This window comes from Thermobia domestica, chromosome 7 (genome assembly GCF_964235325.1).
Source record: "Thermobia domestica chromosome 7, izTheDome1.hap1.1, whole genome shotgun sequence".
NCBI lineage: Eukaryota > Metazoa > Arthropoda > Insecta > Zygentoma > Lepismatidae > Thermobia > Thermobia domestica.
In genome coordinates, this window is record NC_137460.1 from 94,839,421 (window position 1) to 94,859,146 (window position 19,726).

General features: G+C 31.9%; 1 protein-coding gene across 6 annotated transcripts in view; it reads right to left on the minus strand.

The window, feature by feature from the left end:
• Nucleotides 1-19,726, minus strand: part of LOC145690290 (protein turtle-like) — a 614,494-nt gene that overhangs the window by 98,389 nt on the left and 496,379 nt on the right. For all 6 annotated transcript variants that reach the window (XM_081765062.1, XM_081765061.1, XM_081765059.1 and 3 more), the window contains exon 6: nucleotides 74-349. In XM_081765062.1, coding sequence (XP_081621188.1) covers nucleotides 74-349 — 276 coding nt within the window. The remainder of the gene's footprint in view (nucleotides 1-73; nucleotides 350-19,726) is intronic.

The following is a 19,726-nucleotide window of genomic DNA, read 5'->3' on the forward strand; positions in this document are numbered from 1 at the left end:
TGTTTGTAATAAATTAAAAATAAATTCCAGTTACCGTATGGCTGTTAGGCAAACCTGTATCGTTTAAACTCACCAGCAATAATTACTCTTGCTGTGTGGCTTATTTGGCCTTCTCCATTTCTTGCTATACATGTATAATCTCCTATATCTTCATGCCTAATATTTGATATCCTGAGTTCGGTGCCATCATTAAATATTCCAATGGTGGCGGAAGGTTCAACAGGATTTGCATCCTTGTACCACAGTATTTCAGGGGTCGGTGTCCCCTCAGCTTGGCAATTTAGAATAATAGCATCACCTAAGTTAACATAAATTATTTCTTCTGGAGTCACGCTAAAACGCGGAGGTGCTGTAAAAAAAGAAGAATTAAAATTTGTATTAAAAATCAATAATGACATTACGTAGTCAAGAAAATACGAATACATAACTATAACGACAAACGATCACACTAACAAATCTCTTAACAGATATTGAATATAACTCACTTTCAATATACGTGGAACATTTAAAAGTTATTGCTTTCTCACTTTTGATTTCCTTATATTTCATCTACATAGTGCATTATTTAATCACAGTTCGAACTTTGCTGTCAAATTTTAAATTTTCTACAAATTCTATGTTGAACATCTAGTATGTTTTCTCTTTTATTATTTACTAACACAGTCTGCATTCTGCAGGTAGTGATTCAAACAGTGGAACTATCCTGTAACATGATACGACATTTACTACAAAATTATTCTGTTGATGTCGTGTATTTTTTTTTTTTTTTTTTTTTTTTTTATTTTGTACCTCATTGTGCTTCAACACCTAAATTTTCTTTGTTATTTTTTAATATTAATAAAAGTTCGTTGTAAGCGTTTGTACAATAAATGATCTGTAACATATGTCAAATTCAAGACTTCTCATGGTGCACAAATGTAGCTTAAAATGGTTTTAAATATAATTATATGAGGCATTTGAAGTAAACTAATGGAAACCCATTTATTTTACTATGTAAAAAATGTACTTCTAATCAAAAATGCATTTATAAGTATTAGTTTTGGTTAATAATACGTAATATGAATTAGAACGATAAATATTCCTTTTAATTCAAGTTCTAGCCCTAATTCGTTAATCTATCTCAATGAATTATATCATTATACATACCAACTAACGTCGATTTATTCTTTCCTTTATACATATATTATGGATCAATAACAACCATACCGTTTTTTGTGTACGTATCCTCTCAATAATAATGTTTTCCATAACAACATGTCATGTCAATAACAATGTTCTTTCTTTTAATTATATCTAAGCTATATGCTTAATTATTGCGCCTCTGATCAATGTTGATAATATAGGTACAGATTAATTATAATAGGGATATATCGCTGTAAATAATGTCGCCCAGAACGGGAATTCCGTAACAGTATTACAGTGAAGGAAAGAACCCTGTATATTTTCAAAACATTCACTTTTTGAATAGCCCTCGTACTAATTATTATTACATCAATCCTCGTATTAATTATTATTATTATTACATCAATATAAATAGCTTTCTCTTCTCTTCTTTCTCCATATATATATCAATTCATTTATAACAACATTTTTCTTTTATTACTAATTACATATCATAAAACGTCGATTCACTATAAATATCATTTATGGGTCTATTCAAAATTATAACTAATTGATGACTTACGCAGAGTTACTAGTTAATTGTTCCTTTTTTACATTGAGCGATAACATCCATATACAAATAACATTATTTACAATTAAGATCGTCATCTTATCAAAACAACAACAAGATCAGAAGGCAATAATTACATTTAAAGGCTTCAATTTAAGTTCACTGTCATGGATTTCAAGTTAACACAATCAAATCTCTTTTGAACATGTAAAGTAAAATAAAGGTAAACATAACATTCAAAGTTAATACAAAGATAAAATAAATTAATCACATCATAACATGTTGCACAAATATAAAGTCCAAATGAAGTATTCATAACACAACTCATAACATCTGAGAGAATAAATTAGGAATTGTTATCCATCCGTAACTCAAATCTAAGTTACATGGCCAAAAGATTCAATCAAGCTAAACGATAAGTCACAAACGGGAATACAGCCATCTTCAACTACATCTATGCTAAGAATTTGAGCACAACTCTTAGCAAAAATAAATCCAATTCCTCCAATGGCACAACACACATCTACCAAGGAAGTTTCTTCGTCAACTTCAACCATTTCTGCGATGGAAGTATACAGCATCAAAGTATTCACTTGAAAATAATAATCTGGAGATACTCGAAAATTCACGTCACATATAGTTTCTTTCACATATTCTTTCCCGAACAACAGCTGCAGTGGCGGAGGTTTCTCACCTTCTTCCTTTTCAGTGGAGATCTGGAAATAGAGCGATGTCACATTCAAACAGTTACCTTCTCTGTTTTGGAAATAATCTTTCAAATCATGCGTAATTTTTCTTATAGGCGAATGCTTCAGAAAGTCTGCAAGTCCTTCATTCTTCTCTTTTCTTTCTTCTGTCCAATCTGCTAAATCCAAATTCCTTCTCGGCAACAAATCCATTAGTCGCGTGAGTGAAGATTTTATTTCTTCAGTATTCTTCTTCAACTGTTCTCTATAATTAACATCCCACAAAGGTATTGTAGCCTGTTTTATTCTGTCTTCTACGGATAACTGAACTTTCGCCTTTTTATAATCCTTATCAACAGAGTTTTCCAATTTTCGCTTACGTTGATCAGCTTCGACAACTTCGGCTGAAAGAACTCGCTTCTTCCAATTGTATCCATTCAAAATCTTTACTGCCATCTGTTGGTCTTCTTCAGTTTTGAAGATCAAATAAATCCAAGAACTCGCTCTTTTCGGCGACTTAATAGTATGGCTTCCCAACTTCAAATTATCAGTCAACAATTTCTTCAATTTCCCTAACCGGTATAATCTCGGTAGACCTTTCACTTCAATTTTGAATACGCCTGTAGTGGTAGTGGAGGTTTCCTTGGCCGGAGATGACGGTTTTTCTTCAATTGTAGCATCTTCCGCATCACCATTCGTCACAGGTTCAATTGTTTCGTTTCCATCCTGTTCTTCAATATTTTCATTTCGTCCATCGACTTTCTTCTGACCTTCTTCAGGTTCTACTTTCTTATTCACACCAGTACCATTCACCTTTTCAATCAATACGTGCAAATCCTTTTTCAAATTATGCTGTAGCCGATCGAAATTTTCATGGATACCCTGAACTATATCTGCAAGAGACTTGTGTTGGGTCAATATTTGCTCGAACTTTTCATCGTTCAATTTTTGTTGTTGATCAAATTTAGCAGTTAGTGTCTGTTCTAGCTTCTCATGGTTTGATTTCAGCTTTTCATCGTTCAATTTCTGTATCTGTTCTAGCTTTTGATCGTTCAATTTTTGTTGTTGATCAAATTTAGCATCTAGTAGTTGACTAATCATATCAATAAGATTAGAATGAGAACGTTCGAACACAGTTACTGCATTTCCAGATATGGTTTCATTTAAAATACTGGGTACTTCTTCAATCTCGGAATCCTGCATATTGCCAATTCTTTGGATTTTCCTCCCACTTCTCAAAGTAGTGAAACTCATAAAAGTTATATATATGTATACACATAAACTCAGTTCTTACTATCCTTCAGAACTAAAGGTTTTCAGTATATTCCCGGGTTTCGGCACCAGATAGAACGATAAATATTCCTTTTAATTCAAGTTCTAGCCCTAATTCGTTAATCTATCTCAATGAATTATATCATTATACATACCAACTAACGTCGATTTATTCTTTCCTTTATACATATATTATGGATCAATAACAACCATACCGTTTTTTGTGTACGTATCCTCTCAATAATAATGTTTTCCATAACAACATGTCATGTCAATAACAATGTTCTTTCTTTTAATTATATCTAAGCTATATGCTTAATTATTGCGCCTCTGATCAATGTTGATAATATAGGTACAGATTAATTATAATAGGGATATATCGCTGTAGAATTATATACTTTTAAAGCTAATCACACAAATTTATTTATGTATTTAAATTCTAACACAAAGGAAATAAGTGGCCCACTTTTCAGAATTAAATAGTGTGTCAAAAATACTGAAATTCAAAATAGTCTTTAAATTTAATGCTTCATTAACAGATAATCCAAAACAGTGATATTCACATTATAACGCACTGCAAGCCAGGACAAATAAGGAACATACTTTGGGGGCCATTTTCCACCCTACTCACTTCCCCAAGGAGACAGTGCGCTGAATGTACGTGATCAAAGACTTTCTGAGGCTTTGTTTTATTCTGAGTATTCTACTTCTTGTTTCAAATGTCTAAGCCAATAAGGGTCTGAACTATAAACACTTTGCATTTTTTAATTCTTTGCATTTTTCTAAACATCGGCCCGGTACCAATGGCGTTAGCTCGCAGAACGAGTTTGATAAACAAAAGATTAAGGAAAATATTTTCACAGTTAAAAAAGTATTTTAATTCAGATATATTATGATTGTTAGCTATACTCTTCCTGTTACACATGGAGATGGAGTTAAACAAAAGAAAAAACAAATCACACTTTTTCATTGTTTTTCTTCTCGCACTTCATGTACAATGTGGCCCGCGAGCCACCATTTCACCACCACTGGTCTAAAACATGAATATATATATTTTTGAAAATCAAAAACTTGCTCTATTATAGAACGTATTTTTTTAAAACATCATGGCGCCCTTTAATATTTTAATAGGGTTTCTAGAATGAGATGTACAGATTAAGTTTAAATCGCAGTGAGGATAGTAACTCCAAATATTTGTATATTTTTGATAAAAGTTGTCTAAATGATTTAAGAACTCGCATTTTATTTGCGATCTCACCGTCCATCCTATCCTATTCACATTTGCTTTAGTCGACATCAGAATAATGGTTATATAGCTTTTTATTTATTTGTTTAGTTCGTTAGTTTTTTAAAAAAAAGTATTTTAATTCCTAAAAACTCTTATTTTAATTGGGACTTTACATTTTTATTAAGTATGCTTTACAAGGAGATAGTTATCGTCATTTCGGAATGATAGCAAGTGGAATTAAGCAAATAGCACAGAGCGTTACGTCATCGAAAACGCATGGGCAGGTGCTAATTAACTACCCTAGTATTCTAGTAACCTGCACTATTCGCTACTACCTTACTCTAAAGTATGAAACGCTTGTACTCCAAGATACATCACTATTGAATATATAGAGGATGAATTAATTGACTAAATATTTTTATTATTGTCAACACTTAGTCTTTGTTGCTTTCCCTTTATTCACAACCTATATAAATTTTCTCAATTTATTATGTACTACAGTTACCGGCTAACTGTACTATTCGTTAACAGTTCCCGGCATAAATAGTAAGAGGTTTTAATATTTTACTTATAGGTGTCCTGCTAGGGATGTCTTAACATTAATAAATAGGGAAAGGAACAGCTTTCACATACGAAGTTGAAGCTCACGTTCAACACCTATAAAGGTGTCATTTACCGTAGAGTAGTGAATACAGATGTATATCAACTATACAAATGTATAGTTGTATTAAATTGTATTGATATTTTATAACGGTAGATATTATTCTTATTGGTAACTAAATATCCCATTATATAAATATATATATATAGGGTGTTCTAAAAATGGCCCATGGACCACACAGCACTATCTACAGATCAAAATAAAGCAAAGATGTTATATGATGCTTTACCCTCCGGGGCCTCCTACAGCCACTATGGGGTGTCAAAATTTCACAATGTGGCAACGTTGCAGATTAACTTGTAACCATTTGCATTATTCTATGAATCTATCAAGCAGTTACACCGATTGCTACACTAATAAATGATGTTAGTGTCAATCTATATCGACTTTAAGTGCCATCTGGAAAGAATCAATGTAATTATTTGATAGATTGGTGGATCTACTCGATGGTTCTTTATCTGCGACGTTACCACATAGTGCAATTCGCGTCTCCAGACAAGGACCCGAAGGTGTACAAATATATATAATTTTTTGCTTTATTTTGTCTTGTAGAATACCGGTAGTGCCCTGTGGTCCGTGGGCACCATTTTTTAGAACACCCGATATATATAACCAAATTGTTTATTGTATATTTACTCAATCACATGAATTACAGCAAAGTTATTATTGATTCTTTCGGCCATTTGCAAACAATATTTTTCTTTCACGTTTACCAATGTTATTAGTAATTAAGGCATTAATATTTTTATTAATAGTTGATTTATTTGTTTCTTGTTTGTAATAAGTAGTTAATGTTATATAGTTAAAGAAGTCTTCATATCTGTTGTCTCGGTTATGAAACTTATTCCTTAGTCTTCCATAAGCTTCTTTTTCCCTCTTGTTTGTTGGTTGTGGGCTTATATTGTTTTATATACCGGGTGTATTAAAAGTCCAGTGCCATAGACCAACTCCGTTATGAGCGAAAATACAAAAAAATGGAAAAGGAAGAAAGTTGTTGGAAATTCAACCTGTAAAATGGTGGAATTTTTTAAAATTGTACTAGCCGTTGGGGTTCCACACTGGTAAAGTATCCTATGTTAAATGAAAAGCCAACCAGTTTAGCAGGCAGTTATCTCAGGCCCTAATTATACCAATGATATAGCATTATTAGAAATATTCACGAAGAAATTATATGTCGACTAAAAGCAGGGAATTCGTGTTATTATTCAGTTCAAAATATTTCGTTGTCGCGATCCCTATCAAGGAATTTGAAGCTTAAAATATATAAAACGACAATCATGCCTGTTGTTCTGTATGGTTGCGAAACATGGTCGCTTTCTGAGGGAAGAACGTAGACTGAAAGTATTTGAGAAAAATAAGATCCTGAGACTAATACTTGGATCCAAGAGAAACGAGAACGGGGAATGGAGGAAACTTCATAACGAGAAACTACACAATTTATACCGTTTACCGAACATTGTTAGAAGGTCATCAAATCTGGGAGGCTCAAGTGGACAGGTCATGTAGCCAGAATGGAAGAAAATAGGAACGCTTTCCACATTCTAACTGGAATTCCAATCGGAAAACGACTATTAGGAAGACCTAGGCACAGATGGGAGGATAATATTAAGACGATCTGCCAGAAATAGAAATACAATGTAGAAACTGGATCCAGTTGGCTAAGGATAGAAGTCGATGGAGAGCTTTAGTGAACGAGGTATTGAACCTCCGTGTTCGATAGGCCGTAGTTTAGTTAGTTAATAGTATTATCAGGAAATGGATTCGTTTGAGATATTCTAGGTTTCCTCACATAACAATGTCCACATTCCCCGAATCATTTTTCCGTGCTCTTACATTTTGTCCGAACAGCCTGCTTAACTATAAACGTTACTTTTTCATTTATTATAGGATCAGTGTGCAGTCCAAGCGAGTGGAGTAATTGGAAAACTTCCATCATTTTAGATTGAAAACCACCTATTTCCAATAGTTTTCCCCTCTTTCCATTTTCCCATATCTTTACTAATAACGGAGTTGGCCTATAGCCCCGGAGTTTTTATACACCTGGTATATAATTATATTCGATAGTATTTTTTTCATTATTGAATGAAGAAAAATGTTAAAACGGTGAATAAAGATGAGATTCAATGAAAAATCCCGCCTCCCCCCCCCCAAAAAACATGTAATAACATGTAATAATAAATGCTAATTTTCACCAATCTTTTACACTTTCTTGTAATCTCTGACATATAGTGTTTTCAATGTGTAGTAATAGCTGTCACATCATCCAATAGATGATTTTTCTTTTTCTTTCTTTTTTTCCATAACCTCAATTGAGATCTTGTATCTTCAGGTGTAGATCTAAGTCCCCGTCATCTTACTCACTAAGAATTGTTAATTATTATTTGTTTTGTAATATAATAAATTCAATGTAGAAATTGATTAAAATGATTTATGATATTGAATCTCGGATTCAGATGACACCTGTATATGAAAAATGTTTGTTATTTTCTTTTTATTTATATATTTACTTATTTTTAACTCTGTAAGAATGCTTTTGTAAAACCCCAATGGTAGATTATGAAATTCTTCTTTCCTTCCGAGTTAGTTTGCATCAATACTCACTTGCATATTTCCATTTTCTGAGATGAATCATTTTAATACTGATTTTTTACACATTAATATCCCCTTTTGTGTTAAAACTCTGAAATTTCCACGAACTTAGATTTAATCAAGATCGAATTAAAAATCAGACAGTTTTTTAAAAAATTCTTAAAAGTATTCTATAAAAAATTCTTATGAAAGATTTATGTTACGTTGTTTTCCGCCCCATATTACATTCTTTAGATTGATTCTACTCATAAAATTTACAATGTTAATAATCTTTTTATGTCTATATTTAAGATTCAGTAGAATATTGAATTATGATGCCTAAAGAAGCGGTACGATGTACTAGGATATTAAAAATGTTGATATATTTCATTAAGAGATATACGAAGCTTGATATAGTAAAAGCGATAATATACCTTATTTCTTTTATTAAACCTTTTTCTTAAAAAGTAACTATGATCTTATTGAAAATAATTTTCTTCTGAGTTGCAACTGAAGACGATACTGATATCATTCAAAGAAATTCTGCGCATCATTTTTTGGAAGGCTGCTAAGTATCTCCGCCGATTTTGCTTTCACATTTTCTACTTACAAAAATGGGTTCCTTTAAGCACATATTTATCTTTGGCAAGAGGTACAATTCGCTGACAACCAAGTTTGCTTATAGGGTGTGTGTTCAAGCACAAGCTATTTTAAACATTATGTTCCCGCATTCTTTTTAAGACTACAATGTATTACTACCACTAAAACATCCAAAATCTTGTCTTTTCAAATGGTGTTACTTTTTTACTTTTGAACATGTCGTCATCGGTTATTGTTGTGCATGGGAGGCCTAGGCAATCAAAATATTTCATGAGTTTTTCTCTCTCCAAAATTCTATTGTTCTACACAAAAATACGAGCACAAGAGCTCTTCACCATAAGCGCCAGTCAATAATTGGTTCTTCCATCACAAATTTCTTCAATTTCAAGGGAAATATATATTAGCCCGTCGTTCACTCCTGTTTCTATCTTCTGACCAAGGATAAAAACGTCTATATTTGAAGAGAGTCTTCTCGTATTCAGCAAAGCGAGGAGTTGAGCAGCTTTATTTCACAGTGACAGACAGAATATATATATATATATTACAAAGTCGGATGGATATCCACTCATTTCTTCATTTCCTTTTCAGTTTTCAGTCTACAGTACTTTTCTTTCTTTTTACCTCATGGACTTTTTATAACATAACTATACTTGATTTCATCTTCAATTCAATAGACCCATTATTAATTATACATTAGACAAAAAAAAATAATATTTACATTTCTTTAGTTGTTTTATTTAAGGTATTAACTTTTATCAGTATGACATCTAAAATTAAAATTTTCTGTAAATACTTCCAGATTAAACATAATTTTCTCCATGTAAATAGTAATGAATTTAAAAAGAGAGTTAATATCTTTCGTAAACTATAATAAGGAATATAAAGCTACACAATTTGAGTTTCTCATCTATTTAGAAATACATTTCACTATTTTTACATATGGTCATATTGTAAATTAAACCTGTAGTAAATGATAACACTCAAATATGGCCATGTCTAGTTAGCTATATGTTCAATAATTTTATTTGAAATTCAAAACATGACTCTAGAGATGCATTTGAGCTGTTTACTATTTGATGCATACGCAAATTTTACACATTATTACAGTAGTTTTTGAAATAACTATCACAAGTACATAATTTATCTTTTGATACTATTAATTCATAAAGTATATTCCATGTCTTTGGTGATTATAAATATATATATATATATATATAACGCTATTCGCTTTATTTTATTCATAGGGTATACACTGTATACGATTACTTAGTTTGTGTTGCACGACTCTTAAAATCCAACGGTGATATGACATTCATAAAATATTATATCACCTCTATCAACTAGTAACTATTACATCACATCTTAAGTATCATTGTCATGTTGAGACAATGTAAGTAGATTTTTAATCAATACTCATGATATCCATGCTTAAATGAAAAAGTTGTTATCAAGAATACACGAAATTGAAGTATAAAGTTCAAATTAAAAGTGGTATGTGTTGTTTTACGAAGTCTAACATACACACATTAAGGGATGAGAAACTCAAGTGTATTCGTAAGAAACAGTGCATGTAGTTATAAGGAGTTATTTTGAAATAGTATCGAACGTGATAATATATGTGAAATATTTTTATTTTAAGGTACTATTGTACTTTATGAATAATAATAATAATAATAATAATAATAATAATAATAATAATAATAATAATAATAATAATAATAATAATAATAATAATAATAATAATAATAATAAAGTGGTTTAAATCCAAGGATATTTTTAAGTAAGAACATTGTTGGCAACACGATAAATGTGGATTTCCTTCACCCTCGACTAATCCTATATTGTTTTACTGAGATTTCATTTATGTAAAACCACACAATTTTTTATATTCCTACTTCCATTCTTTGATACACATTTTCTAATTGTAAATTGTAATTTAAATGCTAGATGATTGCAAGTGATATAATTTATTTTTTAAAAAAGCACAACTGAAAAAACAAGTTTTTTTAATGGCTGTGAAAATTTTCTGATCCTGTAATACGAATACTCTTCAACAAAGCAAGTTGAAGAATACTTTTATCATAGAGCTTGAATTTATGTACAAGAAATCTGAAAAATATATAAATTATTAGGTAATTAGCTTAACTATTACGTACATCTAAACTTGAAACAACAATATAAATGATAATTTTATGTATTCGTAACTTCTTGCTGCCAATCATTTAAATTCATCTTTTTAAAAACAGTTCTTTTAACCTATCATGTGTTCTTGGGAAGACACATAATAGGGCTTATAATAGATGTGTGTGTTGTTAGTTTATCTTAAAATATACTAAATTATATCTGTATTAAAGTTCTTTTAATATACGGTATATTTATTTGGTGTATTAATGATATCGGATTAAACTAATCTTAATATTACTACTTTGCTTTAACTTATTTTTATGATGTTTACGCTCAATCAATCAGAATGTATTACAACTTCCAAATGTATATTACTAAACTAACAGAAATATAAGATTTTTACATGTTTAATATATAGGTAATTTTTTAAAATTTGTAAGTTAGATTAGCACGCTTAATAATGCCTTTGTTTTTGGATGTATTAGCTTATTAATTTGTAGTGTTATGCTACATTTTATTTTATACAAATTAAGTTACGTTTAAATATGTTACAACAATGAATGTGTTCAGTTTTTGCAGTAGCTTTTTTCTATCAATTACCGCTCTATATTTCCCTACACTGTTCTTCCTTAACTTGTAAGCTAACATATAAAATTCCAATTTACTTCAGTGGATCGATTACAACTGACCTAATCCGTTTAAAATTCAATACACATCAGTGCTCCGATAATAATTGATTTAATTTGTATAGTAATTTCCATCCACTTTAACGCTCTGATAATAATTGATTTAATTTGTATAGAAATTTCCATCCACTTCAGTGCTCCGATTATAATGGATTTAATTTGTATAGAAATTTACATTTACTTTAATGCTCCGATTATAATTGATTTAATTTGTATAGAAATTTCCATCCACTTCAGCGCTCCGATATAATTGATTTAATTTGTATAGAAAGTTCCATCTACTTCATGCTCCGATAATAATTGATTTAATTTGTATAGAAATTTACATCTACTTTAATGCTCCGATAATAATTGATTTAATTTGTATAGAAATTTCCATCTACTTCATGCTCCGATAATAATTGATTTAATTTGTATAGAAATTTCCATCTACTTCAGTGCTCCGATTATAATTGACTTAATTTGTATAGAAATTTGCATCTACTTCATGCTCCGATAATAATTGATTTAATTTGTGTGAAAATTTCGGTCTACTTCATGCTCCGATAAAAAGTTATTTAATTTGTATAGAAATTTCCATCCACTTCAGTGCTCCGATTATAATTGATTTAATTTGTATAGAAATTTCCATCTACTTCATTTCATTCTACCACTACACCGCCTACAGGGGATTGTCGTGTGTTAAAAATAAGTTTAATCGATTGTTTCTCCTTTCATTAATATATATGAAATCACAGCTGCCAAAAAGTGTTCTCAATATACATGGACACTGGATTGTTCAAGCACAGCAGCTTAGGCTGTGGTACAAGCCATGTGGTCTGAGTAGAGAGCACCGACTTCAGGAGTGAGAGAGTGTTAGGCTGATCTGGGAAGCGGGCTGGGTGGCGTAGTGGTTAACGCATCGGCACGGTATGCCGGAGATCCAGGGTTCGAGTCCTGGTCCATTCAAATCACTTTTCATTTTTTGTAAGTTATTGAATTCGCATCTACAGAGAATTGTGGTGTGTAAAATAAGTTTAAATTGGTCGTTACCTGCTTTCATTAATATATTCAATCAGTTAATTCTAGTAATTAAATTAGTATTGCCTTGCCAATAGTATTGTCCTTTTTATTTACGTACTAGCGTATACACTGCGTATTACCGCGGTCAATACATTTAATCTCTGCTTCTCCTATACGTTCAATTTCTCTTCATCTTCGATATTGAATGCAAGTGAATAACACAAACGCGTCAAAAAAACTATTTAAGCTCCATCCCTCTCCTACGGATATGCATTTTCCGAAATCTCGTCTTATTTACAATCTAGAGTGCAAGGAGATCATTTATATATATATATATATATATATATATATATATATATATATATATATATATATATATATATATATATATATATATATATATATAATAAGATTTTACATCTTATATTTTTTATCTGGTGAACGGCAAAACTAATTTCAACCTCCCATTCCCCCTTAGGATATGACATTTCCAAAACTTTGCCTTATTTACAGCTAAGGTGCAAGGAGAACATTTACACAAAATTTCAAGATTTTAGCGCTTATAGTTTCGGAGATCTGACAAACTGCAAAAGATCATCCAAGCCTCTTAGGATACGTACTTCGCAAAGCCCCGTCTTATTACAACCTAGGGTGCAAGGGGAACATTTCCACAATATTTCAAAATACTATGCATAGTACTTTTGGAGATCTGTTAATGAGTCAGTGTCAATCAGTGAATATATAGATTGATTTAGTTATTGTTTTGAGTTTGTGATACATTGAAGGTGCAGTAAACACATTATCCAGTGGAGGGGTCGAGGTGGCTCAGTAGTAGAGCATGGGGTACTTTGTTCGATTCCAGGTCACGCAAAGTGAGCTTTGTGGAGGACAAACACCGTGTGCATGGGTTTTCTCGGGGTTCTCCTGTTTCCTCCACTTCTTTCATTCTACCATTTCATTCATTTCTCACCATCACCGTCTCCTTTAGCCTAGCCGGCATAATCGTGGAACGTAAAACTTACAGATTTCATTTCATTTCATTTCATTTCATTTCACATTACTACTAATGGTATGCTCTATGGGAGAGTGACAAATAATACGAATATATTGTAGCAAATCCTCGGAATCTTTCACAGAACATTTCCTTGTAAAAGCTGTAAAAATAATATTTAAAAATGTACATCTACTGTCTTTTGAAAATGCTTCAATATTAAAAAGAGTTTGCCACTGACAGAACCTAGTCGGCAATTGCGTACTTAACTACAAGGTATGCACCCGTTTGTATGTGTCTGTTCACATTGTAAACCTCTTAAACTGCACACTACTCTGTGCCCTATCGAACTATGTTAATAACACATGCATGTGTGTCTCATAACACGAACAGCCTGCGTCATTTCAATAACCAATTAGAATGCGTTACATCAGATACAGCTGCCTTGGACCGATCTAAAAGCCTACTTACTCATTGATATGCAGAACTCTTTGAGGTGAGAAGGGGGGGGGGGGAACAAACCAATAACATGCAAAGCTACATGATTTCTGCACATATACGCCGAAGATTACAAGAAGAGAACTACGTATGCAGTTTGTAATACATCTCTTTCTGTTCGAACACGTGAATACACCTTCTCTGCCACATTTGTCCTTTATTTATTTAATAATATTGATATCACCCTTCCCCCATGTAACACTAAACATACTCCCAATTGCCACACTCTGATGGAAAGGCTGATACTTTTTCTTTTCCCGCAATACCGAAGTTGTGCTTAGGAAATTTTTGTGAGGGAAAACTAACATTATGTTAGAATATAAAATTTCATCTTGAAATTGTACTCAAAACAGACGAAAGTCATATTCGAGGATACCGCTTAGAACTGAATTTAATATTATAAAGTTTCAACAAAATTTGATTAACCTAGGGGTAAAGGGTCACTGAGAAACAAACTTAGATATGTGTACTAAGTGTTACCAACTTTGATTACCAATTTTCCTTTTATGTATGTGTTTATACTCATATATTAGAGATGGGAAAGAAAAAATCAGAGTTGAAGCATGAGCGAGTAATTAGTTCTTTTAGAAGGAAAGGGAATAAATATGAGAGAAACATATTTCTCGTTATAAATTACGCTATAATGGTTAACAACACATTCAGTAAAGTATACCTAGTGCGATAGTGATAATGCTGTTATTTCGAATAATCTTTAAGTCTTACGTCCCACAGTTATGCCAGCTAGGTTAAAGAAGACGGTGATGATGAGAATGAATGAAATGGTGAAATGAAAAAAGTGGAAGGAAACGTGAGAACTCCGAAAAAAACCTACTCACACAGTGTTTGTCTACCACAAAGCTCACTTAGCGCGAGCTAGGATCGAACCAAGGACTCCATACACCATAGATGAACGCGCTACCACTGAGCCACTGCGTCCCCCTGTTATTTCGATAACATAATGACATAAAACATGGTTAAAAACGTAGAAATTTTAAGCTGGTAACGAATTTCACAATTTGCATCTAGCACATTTTCACATTATGATTGAGGCAAGCGAAAGTTCTTTCTTCTTCCTCTTCTTCTTCTTCTATTATTATTATTATTATTATTATTATTATTATTATTATTATTATTATTATTATTATTATTTATTTATTTATTTATTTATTTATTTATTTTTGTACTGCGTGTGAACATAACTGAAAAATGGGCATAAGTTTTGTATTTCAACTTACAAGAAGAGGAAAGTAAGCATAATATTCCATGTTTAGAGTAAATAATTAGCTAAACGTAATACTGGAGGACTTTTGAATATTTCTGATCTAACTAAAGACGTTGATACAGAGGAAAGTAATAGTAAGTCAAAGTAACAGCAGCCCAACAATGGCAAAGCTTAAAATGCTATTAATGCTATCCCCTTAATGCTTATAACATATTAATGCTATCCCCTTAAACTAATTGATAATGTAGATTTCCCTTACGAAATATACAATGCATACTTTGTAGAAAACTTTATTTATTGCATCCACTCGTAATGATTTTCTGTTATTCAATTGCATTTCTTTTGTTCACTGTAATGTACGTTTGCCGGACCTTACGCTTTCAACGTACAAATACAATTTTTAATAAATAATGGAAATAGTAGTCCTGAATATTCTGAAAATGCCTTTATAAGTTAGTGTGATTTTTTTTTATTAGATGAATTGATTTCTTACACACACTTAACAATAAAACCCAACAATATAACTTAAAATTCAGAGAGAAAATGCAACACGGTACATTCTTTTAAAAATATATTATCTAACGAGCACCCAACCTTTTATGTTTTAACGAGCACCCAACCTTTTATGTTTTATGTTTTACGTGTTGTTATTTTTAATGAAACTGCCCCAGTTTCCTATTAAAATTACTCTACGTTATTATGTGAGACCATATACGTACGCGTTTGTTATAAGCGTATGCAAATTCCGAATATCACATACGTATCTTCCTTTTTCATCCTAAAAATAACAAAATTTTCCTTTTTCTTCTCTACTAAAAAATATGTCAACCCTACTATGTCTTTATAATCCAAAATATACAGTAATTTGGCACTAGCTATAGAAAAAAAAAGTTAACTTTTTATAGGTGTATCACAGGATTTTAAATTACTAAATTACTAAATTAACAGTTAGTGAGCCAAAAACTAAAAAAAGATTAGAAAACGTTGTCCTCCATTATGATATCTGGGCTAAGGGTGACGTAATGTATCAGGATGATCTCATGGTTGTTTAAAAGGAGAAAAGGGTTTTGTTTGAAATGAAATAATTTTTCATAAAAATCTATATGTTTAAATTTCATTATTAATTTAAAGTATTATAAAGTGGTTTAAAAAGTAACGCAAGGAAACAAAGTCCTCTTAGCTTGTTGGACTTTAACTCTTCTTAGTCAATCGAGCCTACTATCATATGTATAAATACCCTACTGATAGTAGGTCTTATACCGAATGAAATCAATATCTGCTGTAGCACATTACGCTACCGAATTGTTAGTGCAGGTGTGGTTTCAGCGTTCCCGTTGAAATATCCATCTTTTTAGTGTTGCTCCGTCATAAATCAATTGAATTAAGAGACAGTAAACCCCAGTCTAGAATATAAGCAATAATATTAGCGTTGAGAACCGAAGAGCTGAATACGTTATCACTTAATTGAATATGTGCCACTTGGCCACTATAGTCCTTCGTCACCTTTAACGCCAGCAAGTTAATTTATCTACTTAAATTAAGAGACAGTAAACCCCAGTCTAGAATATAAGCAATAATATTAGCGTTGAGAACCGAAGAGCTGAATACGTTATCACTTAATTGAATATGTGCCACTTGGCCACTATAGTCCTTCGTCACCTTTAACGCCAGCAAGTTAATTTATCTACTTAAATTAAGAGACAGTAAACCCCAGTCTAGAATATAAGCAATAATATTAGCGTTGAGAACCGATGAGCTGAATACGTTATCACTTAATTGAATATGTGCTACTTGACCACTATAGTCCTTCGTCGCCTTTAACGCCAGCAAGTTAATTTATATTATTTACACTACATCTATGCGTTGTAAGTAGTCTGCTGTTACATTAGGTTGCAGCAAATTACTACTTTTTAGGAATGGTCATTATAAAAAAACAGGAATCCATTGAACGATTAGAGGGTGTCCACAAACCTAAAAATGAAGGAATTTGATTTGGCGGAACAACAAGTAAAGTAGACTACACATGGAAGATTTCTCAAATTCAGAAAAAATTGTAAGTAAAACAGAATATAGTCTGAAGTTTTTGTGAGATTCTTCTTGTATCATTGCTTAAAACGCTGTTAATGGACATTGTTGCCCATAACGCATTTGTAACTGTCTATACTAAGCACGAGCCAATATCCACTTTCTCATGGCTAAGATCTTTCCAACTTGCTTTTCGACCTATCAGAAACCCAAAGAAATTTAAGTTAACATGTAACTCAATTGACTAGGATCTATCTTAACTTCTAGAGGCTTCAAAAGAAAGTAACAACTTTAATTGTGAACGGGGAATTATTTTACTTATTAAAAAAAACTCCATCACCTGCTGGCTTGTAAATCTCAGTACTCTTCTTTGATCACAACAAGTATTAACTCAATTTTGAAAAAAAATAAAAATAAAAATAAAAATAAAAATAAAAATAAAAATAAAAATAAAAATAAAAATAAAAATAAAAATAAAAATAAAAATTAAAATAAAAATAAAAATAAGAAATGAGTTACACTTCATTCTCCTCAAATCCTTAAATTGTGAAAGATAATTTGTATTTAAAATCGAATAAAATTTGTTTTTATTTCGTGGCATTCAGTTACACGTTTCACAGCTACTTTTATCTTTTTAAACTTTTTATTTTTTTGCCTTTGTTGGTAAGAAAGTTTAGAGTAGCTGAGAATATGGTGGAAAGTGTTACATAAATAGAACATATACCTAGTACTTGAGAAAGCAATTGAGATGGAATAAATTGTTTTGTGAGGAAGAACAAAGATAACGCATTCGGGTTTTGAAGAGTGATATTTGTTAATTGAAATTGTATCTCAGGCAGAGTTATTTATAAAAGACAGATTGGAAAAATGAATTAATTCTCCTGTACAGAAGCAATGTATATCGAAAATATCGTATAGATAGGCAAAATAAATAGAAGAGAAATTACGAACTTTGAGCATTCCCCGACTACTCAAATTAATTGATTATTTGTCCATTTTGATAAAGTCCTAGTGGAATCCAAACTGCAGCTTTCTAGTTTAACAATATAATCATAACTATTTGATAAAGAAAATAACGACATTCCTTATAGTTTACCCATATTTTGTATTACGTTATGTGATATGGTTTTAAAGTAATATACATGGAATACACACGACACACATTAAATTAGATACAAATATAGATAGATATCAAAATAAGGGAATATCAGTTACTGTAGCACGTGATCTTTGTGAATTAGTAACACTGAAAATTCCTGTATTGCGACTGTCCTGTGTTAGTGCTGGTTTCGGTTGGCGGTGAGAAGTATGCGAGACGATGCAATATGAATTTGTGTGTGCATCAGACAAGACGTTGATGGTGGAAAGTGGAAGACCTTGCCGATTTTTAACGAGGGCAAATTGAGGGTGCATGTTCACAAGGTGATGACAGCATACAGGATTCATGACAAGACACGATCAGAAAAGAGGAATAATGAACAGAAATGAAGTCTTGGTGAGAGGAATTGCCGAACATGAAAGATGACTGTCACAAACAGCCATAGAGTTATTGCGGCACAACCGACTGCAGAACTTAATCGACATCTGGAATGATTAGTTTCTGCAAATACAGTCCGATAAAACTGCAAAAGCTCAACATTTGCGATTGGGCTGCGACTTCGAAACCTCTAATCAACGCCTTCAACATGATAGCCCAAAAATATGGTACGAGAACATAAAACATGGATCACCAATGGCTGGATGAGAGTAATGTGGTCGATGAATAATTTCTTTTATCATTTCTAATAACAGAAAGAATTGGTGCATATGCTCCGAAATACCCACTTCTTGTTGTTAGGAATAGCGGAGCTCCGTGCTGATGTCAGCCGTCACTTTATGATATTCCGTTCTTCCTATTAATAGTTTTAAAAGACGGACAACTACCAGTGATTATGTTGACATTTAAAACGACCAGATGCATTGTAAGGTGCACAGAGGCTCGTATTTACACACGAATTCAGAAGCGGCCTAAAAAATATAATAATAATAATAATAATAATAATAATAATAATAAAAAACGAGATTGAAGTATGCATGCGGAAAACAGGTTGTTCACAATGAAAGAATTTAAGGAACTCTATGCTGAAAACAACTGATCAGAGCACACTATCCCCTTCTTGTATTTTCTAAAGCTAGCACCCTTGTACAGAATAGTCTTGAGTAAAGATGTTGAAGATTATTAAGCCGAATGTCTGCTTGAACAATGTACTGGCATAATAGGCTGTGCGATCAAATACAGATAGATGTGGAATTTAGGCATTATAGAAATACCGTAGACTCTTGCTGCTATTGAAAGCAGTGTTAATAGTTTTGCCGACAATGAAGGCAGAAGAATGAGTGTATTTAAAAATGTAAATGGAGTTGGGAGTATTATAAGTATACAATGAGATGTCGGGAGGTCAGACTGATATCGAATATGGCAGGTTTTTCATCTGACTTTCGATATAATTTC